The 23,632-nt window shown below is 34.8% G+C and overlaps 1 protein-coding gene across 1 annotated transcript in view; it reads right to left on the bottom strand.

Moving 5' to 3' along the window:
- The window catches only part of Orc5 (origin recognition complex, subunit 5), a 57,514-nt gene that overhangs the window by 7,222 nt on the left and 26,660 nt on the right, over positions 1-23,632 (bottom strand). Inside the window, exons 9-13 of the mRNA XM_013034757.1 lie at positions 22,817-22,869; positions 20,495-20,607; positions 19,216-19,263; positions 15,718-15,828; positions 95-207 (exon numbers count right to left, since the gene is read on the bottom strand). Coding sequence (XP_012890211.1) covers positions 95-207; positions 15,718-15,828; positions 19,216-19,263; positions 20,495-20,607; positions 22,817-22,869 — 438 coding nt within the window. The remainder of the gene's footprint in view (positions 1-94; positions 208-15,717; positions 15,829-19,215; positions 19,264-20,494; positions 20,608-22,816; positions 22,870-23,632) is intronic.

Here is a 23,632-nt window from a genome sequence, read left to right as displayed (position 1 = left end):
CTAATGATGTTATATTAGAAAGAATGTTAATTTTGGTATTTAGTACATCATTTACATTATTTAAGACAGTTTTCATTAACAATTATTCTCTTACCTTGCAATAGCTCTGATGAAATCTAGTGAAACTGTGCATTTGTATTTTGGTCCATCAAGCTGATCATCATGGCCAACCAGACTTAACAACTGAAGGGTCACTAGAGAGGTAATCTAAAAACAAAGAGAATATTTTTATGAGGAACCATATTAATGAGATTACATGATACCTTCTCTCTAATGATATCTAAATAAATCCACAAAATATCTACAAAGAATCTAAATAAATCCACAAAAATATATGCAAATATATTATTACTCTGAAGTTTACATATACAGATCTGTGCATATGTTTTAAATCCCTGTTTAACAGCTAGGGGTAGTTTACAGCTGATTCAAACTGTTCATAGCATGTTCTCATTTAAATAACATTTTTTAATATTTCTGTATGAAAAAGAGTTAACATAGTCTTGTATGGAAAACTATATTAACTCTTACCCATTCTATTCTTCCATAAGAGATTAATTTGTAAAATAGGTTAGTAATAGTTTTTTTAATTTCACACGTTAAACTCTAATTAGAGGCAAGCATCCTTAGTATATTTTCTTTTCATTACTTATATCTTCTAATTCTCTGGTTCAAATATTATCACATGCTAAAAAGACCCTTTATATTATATACTGAAGTATTTATCTACAGTTTTCATACTAAGCCACAAATTCTAATCCAAGTGAGAATTTTAAAATGCTTCATACACATTAAGAAGTTTTATTAGTTTATTAGTCACAACAAATGTCCAAAGGCAAATGTTGGAATAGCTTCTTGAGGTAACTTTGAGTTCTAGCAGGATTCCATGGATCTTGTAAATTGTGTGAAGGACACAATACCATATCAAGATATAGCAGCCAAAAGGTTGTTCATTCTTTTGAGGGAGCAGGGAGATAAAATAGAAAAGCTACAGCACAAAAATAAAATCTAAAAAAAAAAAATTGAGGCTTGACTTTCACATTAAAAAAAAATCATTTCAGGGCTCTTTATTATATGGCCTTATCATATGAGAATTACTCAAAAAAACACAACATATAAATACTTAATTCAGGAAAATATGTATTATATAAAGCAGTGCAAAGTTTTAAATACTTTAAAAGTACTTTTCCAGTTTAACAAAATGCTGCTAGAGTGAAATTAGAATAAATCAAAAGTTATGGGGGGTAAAATCTTGAATCTCACCTACACAAATTCATAAATGTACTAAGTAAAACCCTTTGAAAAATATATAAAACCTTTGAAAAACTACTGATATGTGACAAATGTAAGAATATCCATCCATTACCCAAACCCTAAATTATCAAATTTACATTTAGAATTTTATGTCCACAAATGTCTTTAGAACTCACTCTAGGTACTATGCATTCAAAAATACAGAAAATACACACTTCCTTGTTCAACTTTATGCTCCTGATACACAATGAGCCCAGGTCTCCATCCAAGTAGACCAATATGGTCAGTGTAGACATGACAGGAGTCTCTAGACTGTGAAGATACTCAGACTCCGTATCAGTAAGAATGCATTGGCACACATAAGACAGAGGACAGACTTGTCTTTTCCACCTGGCTGTTAAGGACTCAGTGACAAATGGGTCACTCAGAGAAAAGAGATACACAAGAAACATTTCTGTTAGTTTCCCAAAAGCAGAAAGTGGCTTATACCTACATTCTCTAGTTTCAGCAAGAATAATTAGAATCTTTTGCAGCCAATGAGTTAACATCTTAGACTTAGTCTTTCTTAGAGAAAGGTTCTCTCAATAATAGTAGCAAAATATACTGCACTTGAATATTATTTAATGAATTTTAGCACTCTCTAATCTACAGAAGGCTTCTCATTCAATTGAACTTTGAACTACCCTGGAACATATTTCATGAACAAAATACTAACTGTAACAAAGGGTCTTTAGAAAAAAACGATAAATAAAAAGTTCTACTCCATACAGGATGGCACAGATTCATATTTGTGACTCTCCCTTGCTAAGTTCAACTATAACCCTGGAAATAACGTAAGAGGTAACTAGGAAAGGAGAACTAGGAAAGGTGGGAAGAATACCACATCAATTTATAATCCCCAGGCCTGTAAGAAGAATATTGGGTGTGTGTAAACCAGGCCCTACACCTCCAATATACAACTTAGCAACTTAAGGTTTCCAGGCAAGCTTTTTCCTCCTGAACTAAAGAGAAAACTGTCAAAACAAAAAATGACAGACAATTCTAAATCAAAATTGTCATTCATAGATGAATTGAAAATAAAAGCATTCTTTTTTATTGTACAGAGAGGTTACAGTTACATGAGTAGGGTAATGCATACATGTCATAGTGAGCATTGTTACCATCTCCCTTATTCTCCCCCTATCATCACTTCCCTCCCTACCTCCCCAACTCCTCCCACTCCCCCACCCCCACCCCGACATTGTAAAGTTCTTTTTCAATATAGTGTCCTGTATATCTCGTCATCACAATGGATCAGCCTGCATCCTCATTTAAGAGTTCTGCAATATCCCTTCCCCTCCCCAAATTACGAAAATATATATACAAGGTGCAGAGCACCAGCATCAAATCCAGTGAAAACAGGGTTATACCATGGGGGAAGAACATACAATAGAAACAAAAGAATCACATAGTTTATTGTAAGTACATTAAAAGCACTAGCAAGCAAGCAAGAAAAAAATAATAAACCTCTTGTGTCCCTGTCTTGGGGTACATTTTGCTTAACATTATCTCATATGGTTGTATGTACATAGCCTTTGACCTACTCTGCTTGTCCTAGACATGTACTAGTCAATGTAAACAAGGGAAACCATGGGACCTATGTTTCTTTGGGCCTGGCTTACTTCACTTAATATGATTTTTCCCCCCAAGTCTCTCCATTTCCTAACAAAAGAGGCAATGTCATTTTTTCTGATGGAGGCATAGAATTCCATTGTGTATCACACACACACGCACAACATTTTCTTGATCCATTCATCTACTGAGGGGCATCTGGGTTGGTTCCATATCTTAGCTTCGGTAAATAATAGTGTGATAAACATGGTTGTGCTGGTAGCTTTGGTATGACCTTCTTTGTGATCCTTTGGGTAAATGCCCAAAAGTGGGATTGCTGGGTCCTGTACATCTCGTCATCACAATGGATCAGTGGAGTCTTTTGAGGAACCCCCAATCTGCTTTCCAGAGTAGTAGAACAAATTTACACTCCCATCAACAATGCAGTTGGGTTCCCTTTTGGGCACATCCCCTCCAGCATCTGTTGTTATTAGTTTTCTTTGATTATAGCCATTCTAGCTGGGGTGAGGTGGCATCTCAGCATTAAACAAGAGAAAACTAAAGAATCTGTCATTGGTAGCCATACCTTTAAAAAATGGCTAAGGGAAGTTTTTCAAAGAAAATGATAAAGGAGAAAACTCAAATATTAAAAAAAATAATGAAAAGGTAGAGTATCTCCTCCTAAGTATTCTAAGTATCCTAAGTATTTAATCAAATTATATTTGATTAAAAATTGTAACAACAGCTACTACTCTATGCAATATTTGAAAGGTAGAAAAGCAAAAGGGCTTGAATATAAGTAAGGTTTCAGTACCCATAAATTTCACTCAGATATTTATCACAGAGAACTGGACATTAATACAAAAACATGTATATCAATGCTCAAAGTAACCTTTTTCATAACAGCTAAAAACAAATAACAAAAAAAAACAGCTAAAAACTAGAAAGAAGTCAGATATCCTCATGCAAAATTTGGATGAATCTCAGAGGGAACTATGTTAAATCACAAAGGCCAAGAGTGTATGCCTATAATCCAAACAATACCAAAAACAGACATAAAGATTTGGCATTCTAGAGCAACTCGGGCAAAATTAGCAAGACTCTTAGCGTAAAACAAAATACCAACAAAAGGGTTAATGGATGGCTCAAGTCAAAGCACTTAGTTCAATCTCTTAGTTCTTAGTTCAATCTCTATAAAGCAAGGAGAGAGAGAGGAAGGGAGGTTCAGGAAGAAAGGAGGGATGGAGGGAAATAGAGAGGGAGGAAGGGAGGAAGGGAGGGAGGGAGAAGAGTAAGGAGGAAGGGAAGGAGGGAGGGAGGAAAGGGAGACAGGCAGGCAAGCAGGAAAGCCTATTCCTATATGTTACATATGATAAGATCCTGTTTATACAAATTTTTGAAATGATAAAATTATAGCGGTAAAGATGAGTTGTTTTCAGAGATTGGGGTAGGGGAAAAAGAAAAAAGTGGTATGGTTATAAATGAGTATGAAAACAAAGAAATTCTCATGATGATTTGATTAGTCTGTATATTTGACTGTGATGGTGATACACAAACCTCAACATGTGATAAAATTTCATCTACCAAAGATATAGACATACAAAAATAAAAACTTGCAGGGACTTGGGGTCCTTGCAGAGCTGTTAGTAAGCATACTCAGCATGTGCAAGACCCAGAGCAAAAAATAAATATTTTAAATCCAAACAAAATCAAACCCCAAAGTAACAAAAATGAATGCATATATAAGTGGGGAAATTTGAATAATATCAATAGATAGCATTAACTTCAGTTTTCTTGGTTGTGCCCTTTTATTGTAGATTTACAAAAGATTATTAGTGAAGTAGCACTGGGAAAACTAATAAAGAACATACAGGAAGAGCCTGTTTTATTTTATAACTGCAGATGCATCTATAATTTTCTCAAAAAAAAGTTAATGAAAAAATTAAAACACTTGTAAAGTTCTCAAAATACAGCGGTCTTGGAGAAAAACCTTAAACGATCACCTTTAAGAATATTTAAGTATCCATGCAGCTATAAAAAAAAATCTACTTGTGAGAATAAAATACTTCAGACCCAAACTTAACAAGAATTTTTTAATCTGCCTGGCCAAAAATGGAAAAATAAGAGAATGTTAATTATTTCAGTATTGATTTGCCATCTGGATACATTCTTAAGCACTTACAGATCTCAATTTTTTTTTTCTGCCCCCGCTTAAAGGCAGAACATGTGTACCACTGGTTTCAGGTTGTTGAGCCATAAACAATATCACAAAGTTGTCACAAAACTGCAGCGTGTCTTCTGTAATATAGGAGAATTATAGCAAATAATAAAAATACCAACCTGAGTGTTTTATTTTCACTAATTCTTACTTTTTATTTCTGTTCTTTAAGAAGATAAAAGTTCTATTTTTGTTTAGGGGCTATAAAAACCATCCACATTTAAAATTTATTAATAAGCTGGTTGCTCATGCTTATAATCCTAGTTACTCAGGAGGCTGAGATCTGAGGATCACAGTTCAAAGCCAGCCCGGGAAGGAAAGTCTGTGAGACTCTTATCTCCAGTAAACCACTAGAAAACTGGAAGTGGCACTGTGGCACTTGCCTTGAGCTGAAGAGCGCAGGGACAGTGTCCAAGCCCAGAGTTCAAGCCCCATCACCAACAAAGACAAGAAAAAAAAAACTAAATAAAATAAAATTCTATGCTACCACTTGGGGACTGGAAACTTTTATAATTTAACAGATGAGAAAACATGTCATAAAAGGATGACTGGCATTACCAGTACCCAGTTAGTCATATGAAACAAACTAATATGTTTTACAATTTTTTAGTGTTGACAGCTCCAGAAAACAAAGCAAAACAAAACAAAACAAAAAACAGAAATCAAAAAACTCATGCCAGGCTACAAGTTTATTTGAAAACATTTTAAAGTTGTCATAACAAAGTTTAAATTAAGCACTTGGATGTTAAGAATATTTAACACACTAAAAATGTCTAGCTAACCAATACCTTACTTTGGATGTTGATAAATATTAGAAAGCAGTTTTCTGAGACTATTAGTATTGTGAAAAAAAAGCCTCATTAGTCTGTGTGCATGTATCTTTTCTCTTATCTTTCAAAATACTTAGAATAATTTAACATTACAATAATGTAAACGGTATTCACTCATTCCTAGATTCAATCTAGAAGACATACTCTATAGAAAAAGGAGGGGAAAAAAGAGAATTAATATTAGCAATCATGGGCAGTTAGTGGTGTAGGAATAACATTTTATTATTCTAGACTTTATGACAAACATTGTGCTAGGGATTTTAATTTCTTCAATCCTCACAACAATCCCCTCCAAATCAGGTACTAAAAATAAACATTATTTTCCAGATGAAGAAACCTTGGTGAGGTCAGTAAATAATGACAGTCACTGAGCTGTTAGGGCAAGAGCACTGGATTGAAATACTATCTGAATCCTTAAACTGATCAAAAAGAAAGCTGCAGGATGCAAGGAATTTTGCTGGGTAGATTAAGAAACGCTTCACAGAGAAAGATGTGAAAATGACAACTCTGACAGTGTTCCACACTGGAAGAGTACTTGGATATGTTGGAGGACAGAAATCTAGGAGCAGCCATTGCAGAGGTAACAAAAGTCTTAAGTAAAACTGGAACAATTTAAAAAAAAAAAAACAAAACACCAGCATTTCAACAGAGCCCATGTCCTATCCCAAGAACACAGAATCACCCAGAGAAGCAATAAGCAACAACTCTGTGAGTAAAATTATCAGACATGGTTGAAATACTCATATATTTGAAATATTCAGACTGTATCTTATATAACAGTTACTGTTTTTAAAATTTGTAATTTAAAAGATGATTTAAGATGGGGAAGATTGCTTTTTGAAAAAATATCTGAAACTATTAGACAATATTGAAAATGATATTCCAAAGCAGTTTCTACCATATTTGTGGAATAAAGACCATTTACAAAAGAAAAAATCAAAGCTACCAATCATAAAACTTTATGAATATACTAAAAATTGGGTTAAACATCAAAATCTTTAGAAAACAAAAGCAATGAAAAAGTGTTTTCCGAAACAGCAGAATGGAATCACTGCAGGAAAAGTCAATTTATCAGAGAAAGTCAAGAATGTGTGGAGATGTAATTATTTCCTTTCTGGGTTTCTGTAACCTATAAGACATAGACATATTCTTTTGCAAATAATGTTAAGGTTTTAGCAGAATATACACTTCTTTCTACAGCTGCTTTTCTTGTCTACTTTGTTAAGCTCAAAGTCAAATAAATGATATTTAATGAACTGAAAAGTATCCTAGGCAGTGGGTTTTTTCTTTTTTTCTTGTCAGTTGTGGGGCCTGAATTCTGGGCCTGGGCACTGTCCCTCAACCCTTTAGCTCAAGGCTAGAGCTCTACCACTTGAGCCACAGCACCACTTGTGACTTTTTCTGCTCATGTGATACTAAGGAACCAAACCCAGGACCTCATGCATGGAAGGCAAGCACTCTACCATTGAGCCACCCTCCCAGCCCCGGTTTTCCTTTTCAAAGTCAGGATTTGTATTACATACCAGAAAATTCATAACAAATTCTTTGCTTCATGTCTTTTTCTTAAAGACTTAAAATTCAATTCTTTTACCTGTAAGTTTTTCTCATATACTTCCACTGGTGATGTTCTTCAAAATTAAAATTGTTTATTTCTGTCCTCAGTTTAAGAATAAGCAAACTGGATACATTTTGCTAGCAGAGAACAATAGTACTTCTCTAACTTTCATACATAAGCAGCGTTTTGATTTAACTTAGCTTAAAATAATCTGACTCAAAACCAAAATATATACTTTTTCTCTTCAGCTCCTACATTACAACAGAGACATTCACAAGGAAAAAAAAAAGATAATCTATTTATACATAATGTTTAGATTTACATCTCAAATAGGGATATGCAGTATTTGCTTAATCTTTGCTCTATTATTATGTTCTTTGTTCTCATCCATGTAGGGGATGAGCTGATTATTTATGTCTTAACAATAGGAGTTCATGTACCATAGTGAGATTTTTTTTTTTCTATTTAATCTGAGAGGCAGTCACTAACAAGCTTCAGCTGGAATGCTTGATGTAAAAACAGTGTGAACTTGTTCCTGGGTTAATAAATTGTTCTTTCTGCCAAAAAGAAGGAAATCAATTTACAACTGTAATTAATTTTTAACATGCTTATTATTTTTATACTTTCAAAGGTTGGTACGTATATCAACTGATTTATTAAATATCCTATCCTGATTACCCTTGGAGAAGCTTTTAACTAAAGCAATATTTAGATAAACAATCTTAATAAATGAAATGTCAGTGTCTGAGCTTCACACAATCCAACAAATAATATATTCAAACTGATGAAAGACGTGATGGTTTATGACATGTATCAACTGTTTAGTGTTGTTTTACATATAATGAGAACAAGAAGTTAATATTGCACATAGAAGAGATAGGCAAATATATTTTTATTATTATCCCCCTCAAAAAAATAAGGGCATAATGTCTGATACTCTCAGTTCAATAAAAATTGGCATGCATTTTTATACATAGGGGAACTAAAGACAGTGCCTTTAACTCTGGTTTTCCTGGCTACCAAAGCCAGGAAGACCCTAAGTGAATATAAGAAGAACAGAGAGTCATTAATTCAACGGGTAATTGTGCATGAGAATACAGAATGTTAAGCGAAATGAACCCCAAGTTAAGGACTCAAATGTTTTTTCTTTCTTGCTATTGTGTCTAACATATTTATAAGATATTTCTTTGTTGCTTTGTATGTCCCTCCCCCACGGTACAACCCGTTTTCACTGTATTTGATGTTGGTATAATTTGTGGAGGGGAAGGGAAAAAACAAATTGTTTAAATAGGGATACAAGTGGACCCATTGCACCAATGAGATGTACAAGATGTTATGTAGAAAATGAACTTTCTAACTTTGGCATGAGGGGGAGGGTGTTGGTGAGATGGGAAGGGATGGTTAAGGGCAAACAAAGGAGGAGGCAACAATGCTTGATAAGAAATGTACTCATTAACTTGCATATGTAATTGCAACCCCTCTGCACGGTATTTTCACAATAAAAAAATGAAAAAGTTTACATCTTCAGAGAATTCAAGATAACAGGAGACACATATACGATGGCATAATATTGATACAGTATAAGTGATATAGTACTGATAGGAGTAAACATAATTATCTGACTATAAAGAAAGGAACTAACAGAAGTGGAGGGAAAGCATTCATGTTATTCATTATGAAATAGTATTGGGGGGGATCTTGATGTATAAAAGAGTTTAGGAAGAGAGTATATATACCAAACCAATTAACAATTAGTATGCTCTATAAGAAAAAAACAGGCTCATTATAAAAAGTGTGTAGGCTAAATGAAGGCAATGGAAGAATTGGACCAGAATGAGAAGGATATGGAATGTAGACTTGGTTCTGTAAAAAAGTAACATTAAAAATATATTTCAAAAGGACAAATTTATTTTTTAAGGTTTATGCTGAGGTCTGTATAGAAAGTGGTGAAAGATTCGCAGAAAAGAAGCTAGTGTGATACTCTAAAAAACAAGAAGTTATAAATTTGAGGCAGCTGCAGTAATGGTAGAAAGAAAGAAATACATTCAACAGTAAGGAGGAAAAGCAGCCTGGATTTGTTAGCCTAATAAACAGAAAAAGAGAATTCAGAGATATTTCTACACTAAAAGCTAAAAACTGATTATCTGTCTTCTTTTTTCTAGAACCTGTATATGACAATTAGTAAAGGACCAATAAACAAATGATTACTTTTAAAATCTAAGACTAAAACCAATGGAAAATTTTAGGGAATTATTTGGTTTATCATATGGAGCATGATACCGATGGGACACTGAGGTAAAACTCAGTCTGGGGCAATCTGAATGGAAAAATCAAAACAGAAATATAGACTTCAAAGACCAACAACAACATATGCAGAATTTGATACCCAGGCAACAGAGAAAATACTTATAGATACACTGAGTTCTGAACTCTAGGGCCATAATTACCTTCTACACTAAAATTCTGAATGCTTGATGGTAAATGAACAATAAGGTTCTAAAGGTAGCTCAGTATCAAGAACACTAATTTCTCATTTAGGAGAAAGGACAAGGATTTTCCAGCAGCAGTATGTCATAAATGGTAGGTGCAATATTCCTACAAATGAGCAGGTGGAGCCTGTCTCCTCTAAAGAACTCCAATTAACGATGGCAAGCTGTCATGGGAAAATGCCTGAAGCAATCACCATTTCTTTTATCATCTTTTTAAAATGTAGCACATATTTTTATAATGGAGACTTTTCTAAGTCACTTATCTTTTAACTTGTTCTTATTAAAATTTATTTTCTTATTAAAACAATCTAGTCATAAAGCTCTAACTACTAAATGGAGTTGCCTGTAGTCACTATAGTAATACCGCTGTCCCTTACATATGCATTTGCAAGGATATATTCATACAAATTTTGTGTTTTCAGGCAAATCTAGAGTAAGTCAAATAAGATTTACTGATGTTGGATACATTTTCCCCAAAAAAGGTAAATAACAGAGATACATTTGACATATTTATTGGAAGCAATACTAGGCTTTGAGAAGGGTGGCTGTAAAATACTACCTACAAAAATAAAGCACCAGTGTATTATTTTATACAAAAATAGAGAGCAAATATTTTATGCAATTCCTTTATCCCTTAGGCAGTATTTTACATGTCCCCCTTAAGCAATGGTCCATTTTTCTAGAGTTCAGTAAAAATGCCTACTGCTGGATTGATACATTCACAAAGGCAAAGTAGTTACACTGAGGAAATTTAGCACCAGATTTGGGGAATAAAAGAAAAGAACAGAAGAAAACATTGTTCTTTTACAAATGAGAATAAAAATAACATTTTGCCTTGGACAGTTGAGTAACAGTCTTTTCTTTTTTACTACCCTTGTTAATAAGTACTATTAGTATTTCTTGTAACAACTGCACAGCTTGTGAAAATCATAGATCAAATTTACTCTTTTCAATTATAAAGCATCCCAAAATTGTTTTTTAAAATCTGAATAGGCACCTACCGCAGGGTAGTGTGAAGGAAGAAGGGTAATACATCCAAACCAGGTATAGAGGGAGATTTGAGAATTCCATTTACTGCTCCAATGTAGGTTGAGCACATTGGCAGTGGTACTCTTAACTCTAATAAGTATAGCAAAACCACCTTTCTATAGCTATGGCAAATTAGATGTACATTATTTATTTTTAAAAACTGATAATTAAATTATCATTCTGCTATTTGATTAGTAATAATTCATGTAGAAAAAGTAATTCAAATAGATACTATTTAGCTCCTAAACCAATAACATACTTGACTATGTTGTTAAACTTTCTACTCAGGTATACAAAACAACTGCAACCTCTCTGATCAAAGATTCACTTGATTCCTGACCAAAAAGAAAAGCTAACCAATTAAACAAATATATGCAAATATATTCTAGTATATATCTCAAAGTACTATTTATTCATGAGCATATAAATAAACAAATTTATAAGGACATTTCAATTGTAATTTCTTGTTAAATTCTCTACAACTATAATATGAAGTTATTCAGACATTACAGATTACTAAAATATTTCAATTATCAATATGGTATATAAATCTCTTAAGTAATCCTTTCCTTACTTCTCTTTCTTGATATTAATTCACAATAATTTTATAACAGCTAAAGTAACTTATTTTAAGCTATTAAAAGCAAAATTATGGTAAATTAGCTTAAAATTTTTTTCAAAGTGTTAATAGTAACAGTACAGGTAACACCTAAAAACTGTACATATATACTTTATGTGAGTGGAATGATTTACTCATTCTATCCACATATGAAGAAGGAAAAGAGAAAATTATAAAACATCAGAAACAATGTTTTGTCACCTCTGATATTTAGGAATGTAACTTAGTATTTGAGTGAAAAAAATTTAAATGACCTATGACAATGACTGTAAAAATGTTTCAAAGGTAAAAATTGCAATGGAAATGATTTCAAAAGTAAAAATATTTAACTATATTTTCCATAAGTTCAATAAATCTGAGCACTAATGAGATTTAATATCAAATGTACTACTACTGTTCAATTATTTGAGACAAAATTCTTTTTTTTTTTTTTTTTGTCGGTCGTGGGGCTTGAACTCCGGGCCTGGGCGCTGTCCCTCAGCTCTTCAGCTCAAGGCGAGTGCTCTACCACTTGAGCTACAGCGCCACTTCCGGTTTTCTGGTGGTTTATTGGAGATAGGAGTCTCACGGTCTCTCCTGCCCGGGCTGGCTTTGAACCGCGATCCTCAGATCTCAGCCTCCTGAGTAGCTAGGATTACAGGCGTGAGCCACCAGCGCCCGGCTGACAAAATTCTTAATAAAAAAGTGTTCCAACAATTCAATAACTTGGAATACCAAATACAATGTGATATATCACAAATTTGATTATTGTTCACAAGTAGAATGTTAATATGCTTTAAAGCTGTAAGTTATTAATTTACACCTTCATTATAAGAATAATTTAAATCAAATGCAATAAAAATAGGGTTTTGCTTCAAGTCATCCTGAATGTGTTTATCACCTGGTTAATTTATTACATTATATGTAATAATCATAAGTGGCAAATCAAGCTACAAAAACGACATATTACTATAAAATAAACCCTTAAATAATTGCACATAGATTAGATGAACAGAAAAATATATCATCAGTTCATTCAGATGTAATTTACTTCCTGGGAAAGTATTTATGTAATATAATTCCTTTACAGTTTTATTCACATTGTCATGAAAGTGTATACACACTATATTATTAAATATCTTCAGATAATTTTTACTTTCATTCAAAAACCAACTTGTCGACCTAAAAACTCTTTATCAAAGATAAAGTTAACACGTTAAAGCCTTTTCCCCTTTGACTTAATTTAAAGCTAGAATGAAACTATACTGCCATCTAGTGTTCAAATCAAACAAGCACTTCCAATACTGTGTGTGTGTGTGTGTGCGTGTGTGTGTGTGTGTGTATGTGTGTGTTGCTTACAGGAGTAAGCAACCAGAGTCCAGCATAAAGATCATACTCTTATTTATCAAAAATTAAGAATGTATAGGATAAATACAAATTGTGATTCCTATGCAAAAGAGTATATTTTGATAGATCCAACAAAAAGATAAAAAGGAAAAATAGAAACAAATTCAAGGCATGTGATAGAAATTATGTTCTTTTAGGTATAATTCCTGCCATCTATCTATTTGATCCCAGTATTGTTTTAATTTAATTTTATTGTCAAAGTGATGTACAAAGGGGTTACAGTTACATATATAAAGTAGCGAGTACATTTCTTGTTGAACATTGTTACCCACTCCCTCCTTTTTCTCCCATTTCCCCCTCCAAATTCCTCTTCATACAAGTTGTAAAGTTCATTTCCAACATACTGTGCTGTGAGTGTGCAGTATTTTATAACCAAGTAAAATGAAGGTCAATTCTTTAGGGCTACTTGTATTCACTTTTTTTTTTGTAAAGATGCTATACAGAGGGGTTACAGTTACATGAGTATATTTCTTGTTGAACATTGTTACCCCCGCTTTTGTTTTTTTCCTACTATCCATTCCCTCTTCCCCTCCTCCCCATCCAAGTTGTAAAGTTCATTTCCAACATAGTGTCTTGTGAGTATCATGATTGCAATGCGTTATTCTGTGACCTTGTTTCAGCATTTTGTTATTCTCCTTCCCATCCCCAAATTAGATAAATGTATATCCAAGACACAGGGTACCCAAATCAAATACAGTGACAACAGGGGATATGAACCCCAAGATATGGACATAAGATGTTTTTCTTTGTTGTTATTTTTTATGTACTATGTGATTTTCTTTTGTATGTTCATCCCCCTATGGTATATTCACTGTTGTATTCACTCTTGTGAACTTTTCTACCCTCTGTATCCCAAATGGGAACAACCAAGTTCCTAAATGACTTAATAAATGAATATAAGGAAATTCATTTAGTGCAGTGTTTTAAATGTACAACTCATTTTAGTTTTTAAATGCAAATAAAAACAGATAAAAAAGTATCAACAATTTCAACTGCCAAGACTGGAAAAAATTTATGGAAAGAACTTATGTTCTTCGCAGATAAAGATGTACTTGGGGCCCCTTAATTACATTACTGGCATTGCTAAAACCATAAAAACTAGTGACACCATTCATCATAATCAAAATCCAGAATAGCCAGAAAAAACTCAAAATCAGAAACCTCCCAATAACTAATTAAAAGCCACCACAATATAATAGATTATAAAACCTGACATCCAGTCTGAGAACAAATTTATTCATAATGAATTTAACTAAAATGTAACTTTTACTTACATATTTCTTAACAAAAAAACTAAACAAAATCATTGTAATTTCTATTGACTTTGAGTAACTACAAATTGCTAGTTGTGTTCTCACTTCCAGTTACATCATGTACTAAGCATTATCTTTCTGAACCATTTAAGAAATCTGTAACTATACTTTCAATAATTTTTTTTCTTAAAAACGTCAACTAAGGGGTTGAGAAGGTGGCTCAGTGGTAGAGTGCTTGCCTTGCATGCATGAGGCCCTGGGTTCGATTCCTCAGCACCTCATAAGCAAAAAGAAAAAAGCTGGAAGTAGCGCTGTGGCTCAAGTGATAGAGCGCTAGCCTTGAGCTGAAGAGCTGAGGGACAGTGCCCAGGCCCAGAGTTCAGGCCCCACAACCGGACCCCCGAAAAAAACAAAAAAAAAAACAAAAATCAAAAAACGTCAACTAAGACTCAACATTCTTTAAAAACATAAAACATATTTTCTATTATGCTTCTACTGCCACCTAGTGAAACTCTGAAAAATTAAGTATTCTGGAAAATAGACCAATTTTTTAAAAGAGCCAACCTGTATATAATGTCACATTAAAGATTATCTTCAATAATCTCAATTCAATATATAGAGCAATGGTGTATATATGTGAGTATGAGAAAAAGTATCAGTGCTGGAGCCTCAATTCAGGGCCTTCTGCTAGTGCTCACCACTTGAGCCACACTTCCACTCAGCTTTTTGCTGGTTTAATGGAGTTAAGAGTCTCATGGATTTTCTGCCTGGACTAGCTTCAAACCACAATCCTCAGATATCGGCTTTCTGAGTAGGTACGATTACAGCCTGAACCACCAGAGCACAGCTTGCAAATGCATTTTTAAAATGTTGTTTTTACTAGCTTATTTATATATTAAAGTCCATAAATTTAATCAGTGAATCACTTGTTTAATCAGCAAGAGAATTTAAAAATTCTTTTTGAAGAGAGAACCAAAAACAAATTACTTTAGGATGGTAAGATAGGTTGAACACAAAACTGAACATGGAATTGAATCAACTTAGTACCAAAAGAACCAATTTTAAGATATAGATAATAACATGTATGGTATATACGTGTACACCAGAGGGGAACTAGGAAGACGACACAGAACTAGAGGGAATCAGGGAAAAACATACAACAGTGGGACCCATTAGCTGCACAGGACATTGACCAAAATGAACTAAGCAACTTAATGGCAGCGATGGGAGGGAGGAACAAATGGGAAAGAGGGAACAGCTGATGCTATGCAAAACAAAAGAAGTGTACATACCACCCAATGTGGAAGAAATAACTGTATCGCAACTCATAAATGTTATAGACCGTGATAGACAATTTGCTCCAGGAAAGTTAGAATGTGTTTCTGACTTTAACTGAGCATCACTATCCCACAATACTGCGAAATTTGGGAAATTATATAATTACTTAATCACAATTTAAAAAATATAGATAATAATCTAATATTCTAAGCTTACCTGAGAAAATATATTTGCTGTTGGAGCAACTCTGCTGTCCACAATACTATATAATATTGCTAATAATCTGTCTAATGGAAACGACTTTGGTCCAAGGAGATGATTGCTTGTCTGTCAAAAAAAAAAAATGGAGTTTTATTCTTTAACCAAAACACTCACTTTCTATAACCATAAAATCTCAATAGCAGTATGTTTGCATATGTTCACCCTAGAAATGCTAACAAATCTAACCTATTGAGTCCTTCAGCTAAAACTTTACATAATATGTCTTTTATGTCTTAAAATTTTCTTAGTATCTACAATCTTTCTTAATGGTGTAAAATCTTGAAAATTGCTATTTTGCTATTAAAATTAGATGTTAAATGACTTTTTCAAGTGATTCGTCAAGATAATGCACAGCCAAAACCAAGTTCTTAACTTCTTAACTAGAATCCACTAATTCCTTTTCATTCTTCTTAGGATCACTTCCTGGAAACTATTCACCATTAATGAAAAAGAGCAATTATGATAAACATAGCTAGGTTTATGTATGAATAATCTGTCAGACTATAAATGATGTCAAATTAATTTAAAATGTTCATAATTGCACAGAAACTCATATGATATAATCACATCATTTAAAAAATTGCAGTGTAAATTCCTTTCCATTAACAGTTAACTCTTGTAGAAATTGGACAACTTAGGAACATTCTAAGCAAAGATGAATAAAATGGCAAACTATTTATAAGCATGAGAATATTTACAAAAATGACTGTAAAGAAAAACTACTGCTCAGAAATACAAAATGCATTATTTTTTTTTGGGGGGGGGTCTGGGCATGGGGCCTGAACTCTGGGCCTGGGCACTGTCCCTCGCTTTTCAGCTCAAGGCTAGCGCTCTACCACTTGAGCCATACCGCCACTTCCGGCTTTTTTCTTTTTGCTTATGTGGTGCTGAGGAATCGAACCCAGGGCCCCATGCATGCAAGGCAAGTGCTCTACCACTGAGCCACCTTCCCAGCCCACAAAATGCATTATTTGTTTCACCATTTGTACTAAAAGATAGTTTAGAAATAATTTTTGAGGTCTTAAATTTTGCATGCTTGTCTAAAACGCTTAAAATATTTGGAAAGGTACAGATTAATAACACACCAATGAATTTTATCATTTTCTAATATTATGTAATACAAAGAAAAATTTTATCACATTACATTAAGTTGGAACTCTAAATTTTTTCCTCATTTTCCCTTTCAGTCCCTAAAAGGACTTGATATCTAGAACAGATGTTTTAAACACTCATAACAGTTTTTATATTGTTAGTGATTTTGTCCACAAAACAAGATATAGCACCGTTTGAATGATTTAAAATTCTCTATAAACTATATCAATTTGGACATGCACACCTATATACTGGCTGTACTAGAGTTTGAACTCAGGATTTCATGCTTGTCATTTTGTTTTTGTTACTTTCTCAACAAGACCTCATACTTTTTGCCTGAGCTGGCCTCGAGGGGATCCTTCCATCTATTATGCCTTTCAGGAAGTTGAGATGACAGGTATGCAAAGCCATCCCAAATTATTTGTTGAGATAGGGTCTCCCTAAGTTTTTGCCCTGGCTGGCTTTGAAATGTGACCCTTCAAATCACTACTCTCGAGTAGTTGAAATTACAGGCATGAGCCAGTGCACTCTAATGAACACATCTTTTTACTGCACTGATTTTTCTTTCACATTGTATTTTTGAGGTTAATCCTTGAAGATTCAAGTAACTTGAATCAATTTTTCATCTACTAGTATCTGATTTTATGCTATATCACCATATATCTACCCCCCCAAATCATTACATAAGTGAGGCATGGCTCAAGTGGTAGAACACTTGCCTAGCAAATGTTAAGGCTCTGGATCCAAAACTCCAGTATACAAAAATTGATAATCACTATTAAAGTAAAACTATAGCTAATAAATCTATATATTCCTTCTTAGAATTCGTATAAAGTAGGACTGACAGACTAGAAAATGAGGCAAAGACAATAATACTTGCTTCCAGAACTGTTTGTTCTTTTTATGTGCATAAGAATACCTCATTTCTCAAGTCTTTCCTCCAGTGAGAAGTCATTTAATTGAGTTTGTCCACTGCAATATGAGTAGCATTTCCAAATCTGGCCATTCAAATCACTAGATCCTTCCTTTTTCCCCTCTAAAGGCTAGCTACCATAGGTCACTCAAATTTACCATTAGGGCATGAAACTCATATTTGGTCATTTTGGAAACAGTATATAAACAATCTATTGTGTAAGCCATATTCAGCAAAGAGAAGCAGTTTTGATGTACCAAATGGAAAGGAATCCCAATAATTTAAACCTTCTTTCATCAAATGCCACTCATTCTTGAGCTTTGTCAGATTCTTCAGACCATTCAGCTTGATTTTAGTATTCTGTTTTGGTCTCATCAGCTTTGCTTAGGGACCTAAATATCTATATATTATGCAATTACAAATTACAAATATTGGTGGTCTCACTAGCTTAGTCTTTGTGTCTGTGTGTGCATGCGTGTGATTACTGGGCTTGAACTCTCTTGGCTAATTTGCGCACAGGATGGTGATCTACCCTTGTTAGGCCTCTAGACTGGTGTTTTTTATGGTCAATTGGAGTTGAAGTCTGGCAGACTTTTCTACCTAGACTGGCTCTGAACTGTGACTCAAGATCTCAGCCTCTTGAGTAGCAAGGATTACAAGTTGAATCATCAGTGCCCAGCAGCTTAGTCTTTATGAGATTCCTTTTAATTTTGCTTTTCTTCTTCTTTTTTTTTTTTCTTTTCGGCAGTATTGGGGTTTGACCCTCACTCCTGCATTTTTCCTGACACTAGCAAGAGACTGTGATCCTACTAAATGCACCTCCTGTGTAGTGGGATTAGAGATGTGTACCACCATGCCTAGACCTTTTAAAAACTGTTCAATGTGATTCTTGTGGGTGTTTCAAATGGAAAAGAGAAAAGTATATTCAATATACTTTCATATTAAGTCATCTATATTTGATTAAATAAGCCAGGTACTCCTTTTCATCAACCAAGTCACTAAAAACACTATCAATTCAGGTTATTTGTGGGGGGCAGGAGAGGGGATTGCCAGTTCTGAGCTTGACCTCAAAAAATGGGCACTTGTCTGTCCTTGAGCTTATTTTGCTCAAGGATAGTACTCTACCATTTGGGCCCAGCTCCACTTCTGGCTTTGATAAATAAGTACCACATACTTTCCTACCCGGACTGGATTCAAACCAAATGATGATCCTCAGATCTCAGCCAAGTGAATAGCTAAGATTACATGTTAACTCAGCTTTATCTATTACCAGCTCATATGAATGCGCCTCAATCATTGTACTCATGTAACAAAATGCTATTGTAATAGTAAGTGGTATTATATCAACATAAGTTCTCATATGCGAATAACTATATTATACAAATATCCATTTTCTGTACTATCCTAAATTCATGTTTCTACCATAAGAGAATTCATAATATAAATACCTTTTCATGTTTCTTTAGAAAGTTGGTTTTCTTGATTTTTCCATGATGCTGAAATTAAGAAAAATAATTAAGATTATAAAAATACAAAACTACATAAAACCAGAAAAGACAATTTGTTAAAAGATGTCATACATACTAGTTTCTATATTCCAGACTTTCAAAATTACTTATAACCTTGTATTTATTTAACCTTGTATATCATAACCTTATACAAGGTTATAATATAAATACCCTATATTAAAGACTTCAGTATCTTTAGGCTGATTTAGATTTGACCTGGATACAAGATTACTTTTGCACAAAATGATTTTAAATAGTTATTCTTATTAGAATAATTTATTATATTAGAATAATTTATTATATTAAGTGATGTATATTTATTGCTACAAAAACAGAACTTCCAAAGATGAATGAGTTTTTAATTTATTAAAGGACAAATATTGACTGAAAGTACTTAGGCATCAGGATTCCATAAGGAAGGGTAAAAGGAGTATATGTGGACCCTGCTCTTATGAGACTGAACAGTGGTGAGACAGAGGAAGGAAGGAAGGAAGGAAGGAGGGTAGGAGTGAGCCAGGCACTGGAGGCTTATGCCTATAATCCTAGCTACTTAGGAGGTGGAGATCTGAGGATCGCAGTTTGAATCCAGTCTGGGCAGAAAAGTCTCATCTCCAATTAACCCCTCAAAAATGAGAAGTGAAGCTGTGGTTCAAAGTGGGAGAATGCTAGCCTTGAGCAAAAGAGCTGAGAGATGGTAATCAAGACCTGAGTTCAAGTGCCACAAGTGACCAAAAAAAGAAAAAAAGAAAATTCAGTATAAACTGCTGTAAGCCTAAAGAAGCAAATCGCTTTGCACCAAAACGCCTACTTAGGAGGAAAGGCAACATTTAAATAGAAACCAGACAGGTCAGGAGAAAGGATTAAGAAACTCAAAACAGTCATTCCTCAGTATTTATGGAGGATAAAAGAGCCCCTATCCCCAGAACAAAACCCAAGGACATTCAAATCCCTTACGTAACATGATAAACTAGTTGTATACAACCTACTGTGTACTTTAAATCATCTCTAGATTAAATAATAAATATAATATAAATGCTAGATAGTTTTGCACTGCATTATTTAAGGAATGACAAGAAAAAGTCTTTACATGTTCAATAGACACAATGTTTTTTTCATCTTCCAATAATTAAACCTTCAGGTGTGATAGTTATAGATATAAAAAGTCAAGAGTACTCTGGAGTCTTCCAAAATAAAATGAAAAGCAATATTTTACTATTACCTTAAGGAAGAACCTCTTGTCAGTTCTTGCTGGGTTGTACGAAGCAAGGTAAGCAGCAATAAGAATAAATTTAGAGTAGTATGGGAGTTCCACATGTGTATATGCTGAGAGACCTGCACATAAAAAAATACTTTCATGGTGACATTTATCAAGCTACCAATGGGCATATCTGTGGGGAGGCACAAGACTAGGATTTATTCTCAGAGTCTTTTACTAGCTAGGCAGGGACTCTACCACTTGAGCCACATCTTCAGTTCTTTTTCCTTTTATTTTCTGTATAGGATCTTGTGGGGTTTTTGCCTGGAGCCAGTTGAATACAATTCTTCTACCATGTTCCCCATTTAGCTGAGATTACAGATACCTACTATCACACCAGTTTATTTGTTGAGACACAGTCTAACTTTTTTCCCAGGCTAGACTCAAACCGTGATACTCTGATCTTCACCTTCCAAGAAGTTGTTTTGTCCTACCATTAAGTTTTCAGTATCTCTTCTCATTTATCTTTTCATTTCCATGTGGTATTCTCTAGTCAAAAATTTCCTCAACTAAAAATGCCACGATGACAATGAATTGCAGTGCTGAGCATTATTATTTATGATATGCTTTGCTCATATTACTATTTTTGCTTGGGCGCTTCTATTCTGAATTCTACATCCTTACCCATTCTTCCCTTCAAGGCTATACTTTTAGTTAAACATTCCCTAATACTCTCTACTTTCCCCAAATAGTATACTATGAATTCCTACTGTGTATTTCACATGAATCTCACATATTATAACTAATCTAACGTAATACTATGACTAATGCCAACAGTTACATAAAAGTTCTGTCTCTTACTAAGCTATGCTGTTTGCTCACAAACTATCTAGTATGCCCCCTTTTTATACCAAATATACAGGAAATAATGAGTTGCTGAATAAATAACATAGTCAAGCGGCAATGATTCTTAAGGAACCTGATATTTTCTGAATATTCAGAATGTGTCAGACAATACTAGGTACTTTAAAGACTTTAAACCTCTATAGTTACTTAGTTAAATATTCTTTTCAGTTTTACATATGAAACTGATCACACCATTAGGAACTAGTGCAGAGCAATTTCTGCACACTTTTTTTTTTCCGTATATATTTTTTATTGTAAAAATACTGTTCAGAGGGGTTACAGTTACATGAGTAAGGTAAAGAGTACATTGCTTTTTTTTTTTTTTTTTTGGTCCAGTCGTGGGGCCTGAACTCTGGGCCTTAGCGCTGTCCCTCAGTTCTTCAGCTCAAGGCTAGTGCTCTACCACTTGAGCCACAGTGCCACTTCCGGCTTTTTTCTTATGTGGTGCTGAGGAATCGAACCCAGGGCCTCGTGCATGCAAGGCAAGTGCTCTACCACTGAGCCACCTTCCCAGCCCCAAGAGTACATTTCTTATGGAGCATTGTTACCTCCTCCTTGGTTTTTCCCCTACCATCCTTTCCCTCCCCACCTCTCCAACCTCCCCCCCGAACAAGTTGTAAAGTTCGTTTTCAACATAGTGTCTTGTACATTTCATTGTTACAATGGGTCACCTGTATCCTTATTTCAGCATTTTGTTATTTCCTTTCCCCTCCCCAAATTAGAAAAATATATATAAACGATGCAGGGCACTGGAATCAAATATAGTGAAAATACTTTTTTTTGGTCCATTATGGGGCTTGAACTTTGGGCCTGGGCGCTGTCCCCCAGCACTTCAGCTCAAGACTAGCACTCTAACACTTGAGCCCATTTCCAGTTTCCCTGAGTGGTTTATTGGAGATAAAAGTCTCACAGCCTTTCCTACCTAGGCTGGTTTTGAACCGCAATCTGCAGATCTCAGCTTCCCGAGTAGCAGGCGTGAGCCACTGGTACCCAGCCAGACTTTATTTTTTTAAGAGTAAAACTAGTTCTACTTAGGATAAACCCAAAGTAACAGTTTTGTTAAAGAAAGCAGAAGGCACAATGCTTGAAACATGACCATGTATTCCAAAACAGGGTTTAGTTAGAACTGGATTTTACTCCATAAAATTTGAGAAGTTGGAACATACATCAAGATAAGATTGCATCATAACTGCTTTAATAAAAACATGAAAGAAACCTAAGTTGCTTAACTGTCACATGATACAAGCCAAAATTTAAATTTTTTTAAAAACATTTAGAGAAACTAGTATTCAACTGAAGGAAAATCATTAATCAAAATTTATTACAACATGAAAAGTACATTCTGTTTTATAACCCTACTTTCTAATACTTTTAGTATTAACTTCACCATCTGTAATGAAAGAAACATCTTGGTAACTTGTTGGATATTTTCTTTAATACCTTTTAGTTGTCCTGGATCAGTGTCTTCTTTCTGTAGCTTTTCCCACTGAGAACTGAAAAAAATACATAAGAATGTGAATGTTAAAAGTATATGAAATCAGAGGGGGGACCAAGATGGCGACGGGGCAGTAGGGAAACGCCACAGCTCTCTCCAACCAAAAAGAGAGTTCTAGTTCCAACGCTTAATCTCCCCAAGAGACCGACAACAACAAAAAGACGAACACTCAGAGAAAAACCAGAGGTTGGAAATAACAAAAAAAGAAAGAGAGGAAAAGAAGAATTTCAGAACAGAGAAGAGCGAAGACCCCTCCCCCAACCTTTACTGGCGGCGCAGCAGAGCGCCAAGCCGCCGGCCAGCCGGCGGGGCGGGGGCTGCCAGAGCCCCAGAGACACAGGGGGCCACTCGCAGATACCAGGTACCAGTTCGCAGAACAGCAGATCGCCAGCAACAGAGAAACCTACCAGCCGGGATTCTCCACGAGGATCCCACCCCCACCCCTCACTCTCCACCGGAGCGGAGAGGCTCCATCCCGCCAAAGCCGCCTGGCACCAGCAGTGCAACAAAGGAACCTGTCGGCAGACCACCCACCAGATCACGATCGCAACGACCCGGCGGGGGCCGCCCAACCCAGCCCGCAACCACCCCAACTGAACTCGGATTGCAACAACAACTGAGAACCTACACCACACAGAAACAACCAGCTCCAGGGTGAGTACTTCACAGGGGACCGTGAGCTGGAGGGAATCCCCAGACCCTGACCTAGACTCCCTCCCCAACACCCGGACCACAGGACCCACTAAAACTGGGAACTGTTC

Source organism: Dipodomys ordii, unplaced genomic scaffold, assembly GCF_000151885.1.
Source record: "Dipodomys ordii isolate 6190 unplaced genomic scaffold, Dord_2.0 Scaffold195, whole genome shotgun sequence".
Taxonomy (NCBI): domain Eukaryota; kingdom Metazoa; phylum Chordata; class Mammalia; order Rodentia; family Heteromyidae; genus Dipodomys; species Dipodomys ordii.
The sequence above is the reverse complement of the archived record's forward strand: the minus strand, read 5'-3'. Positions and strand labels throughout refer to the sequence as shown.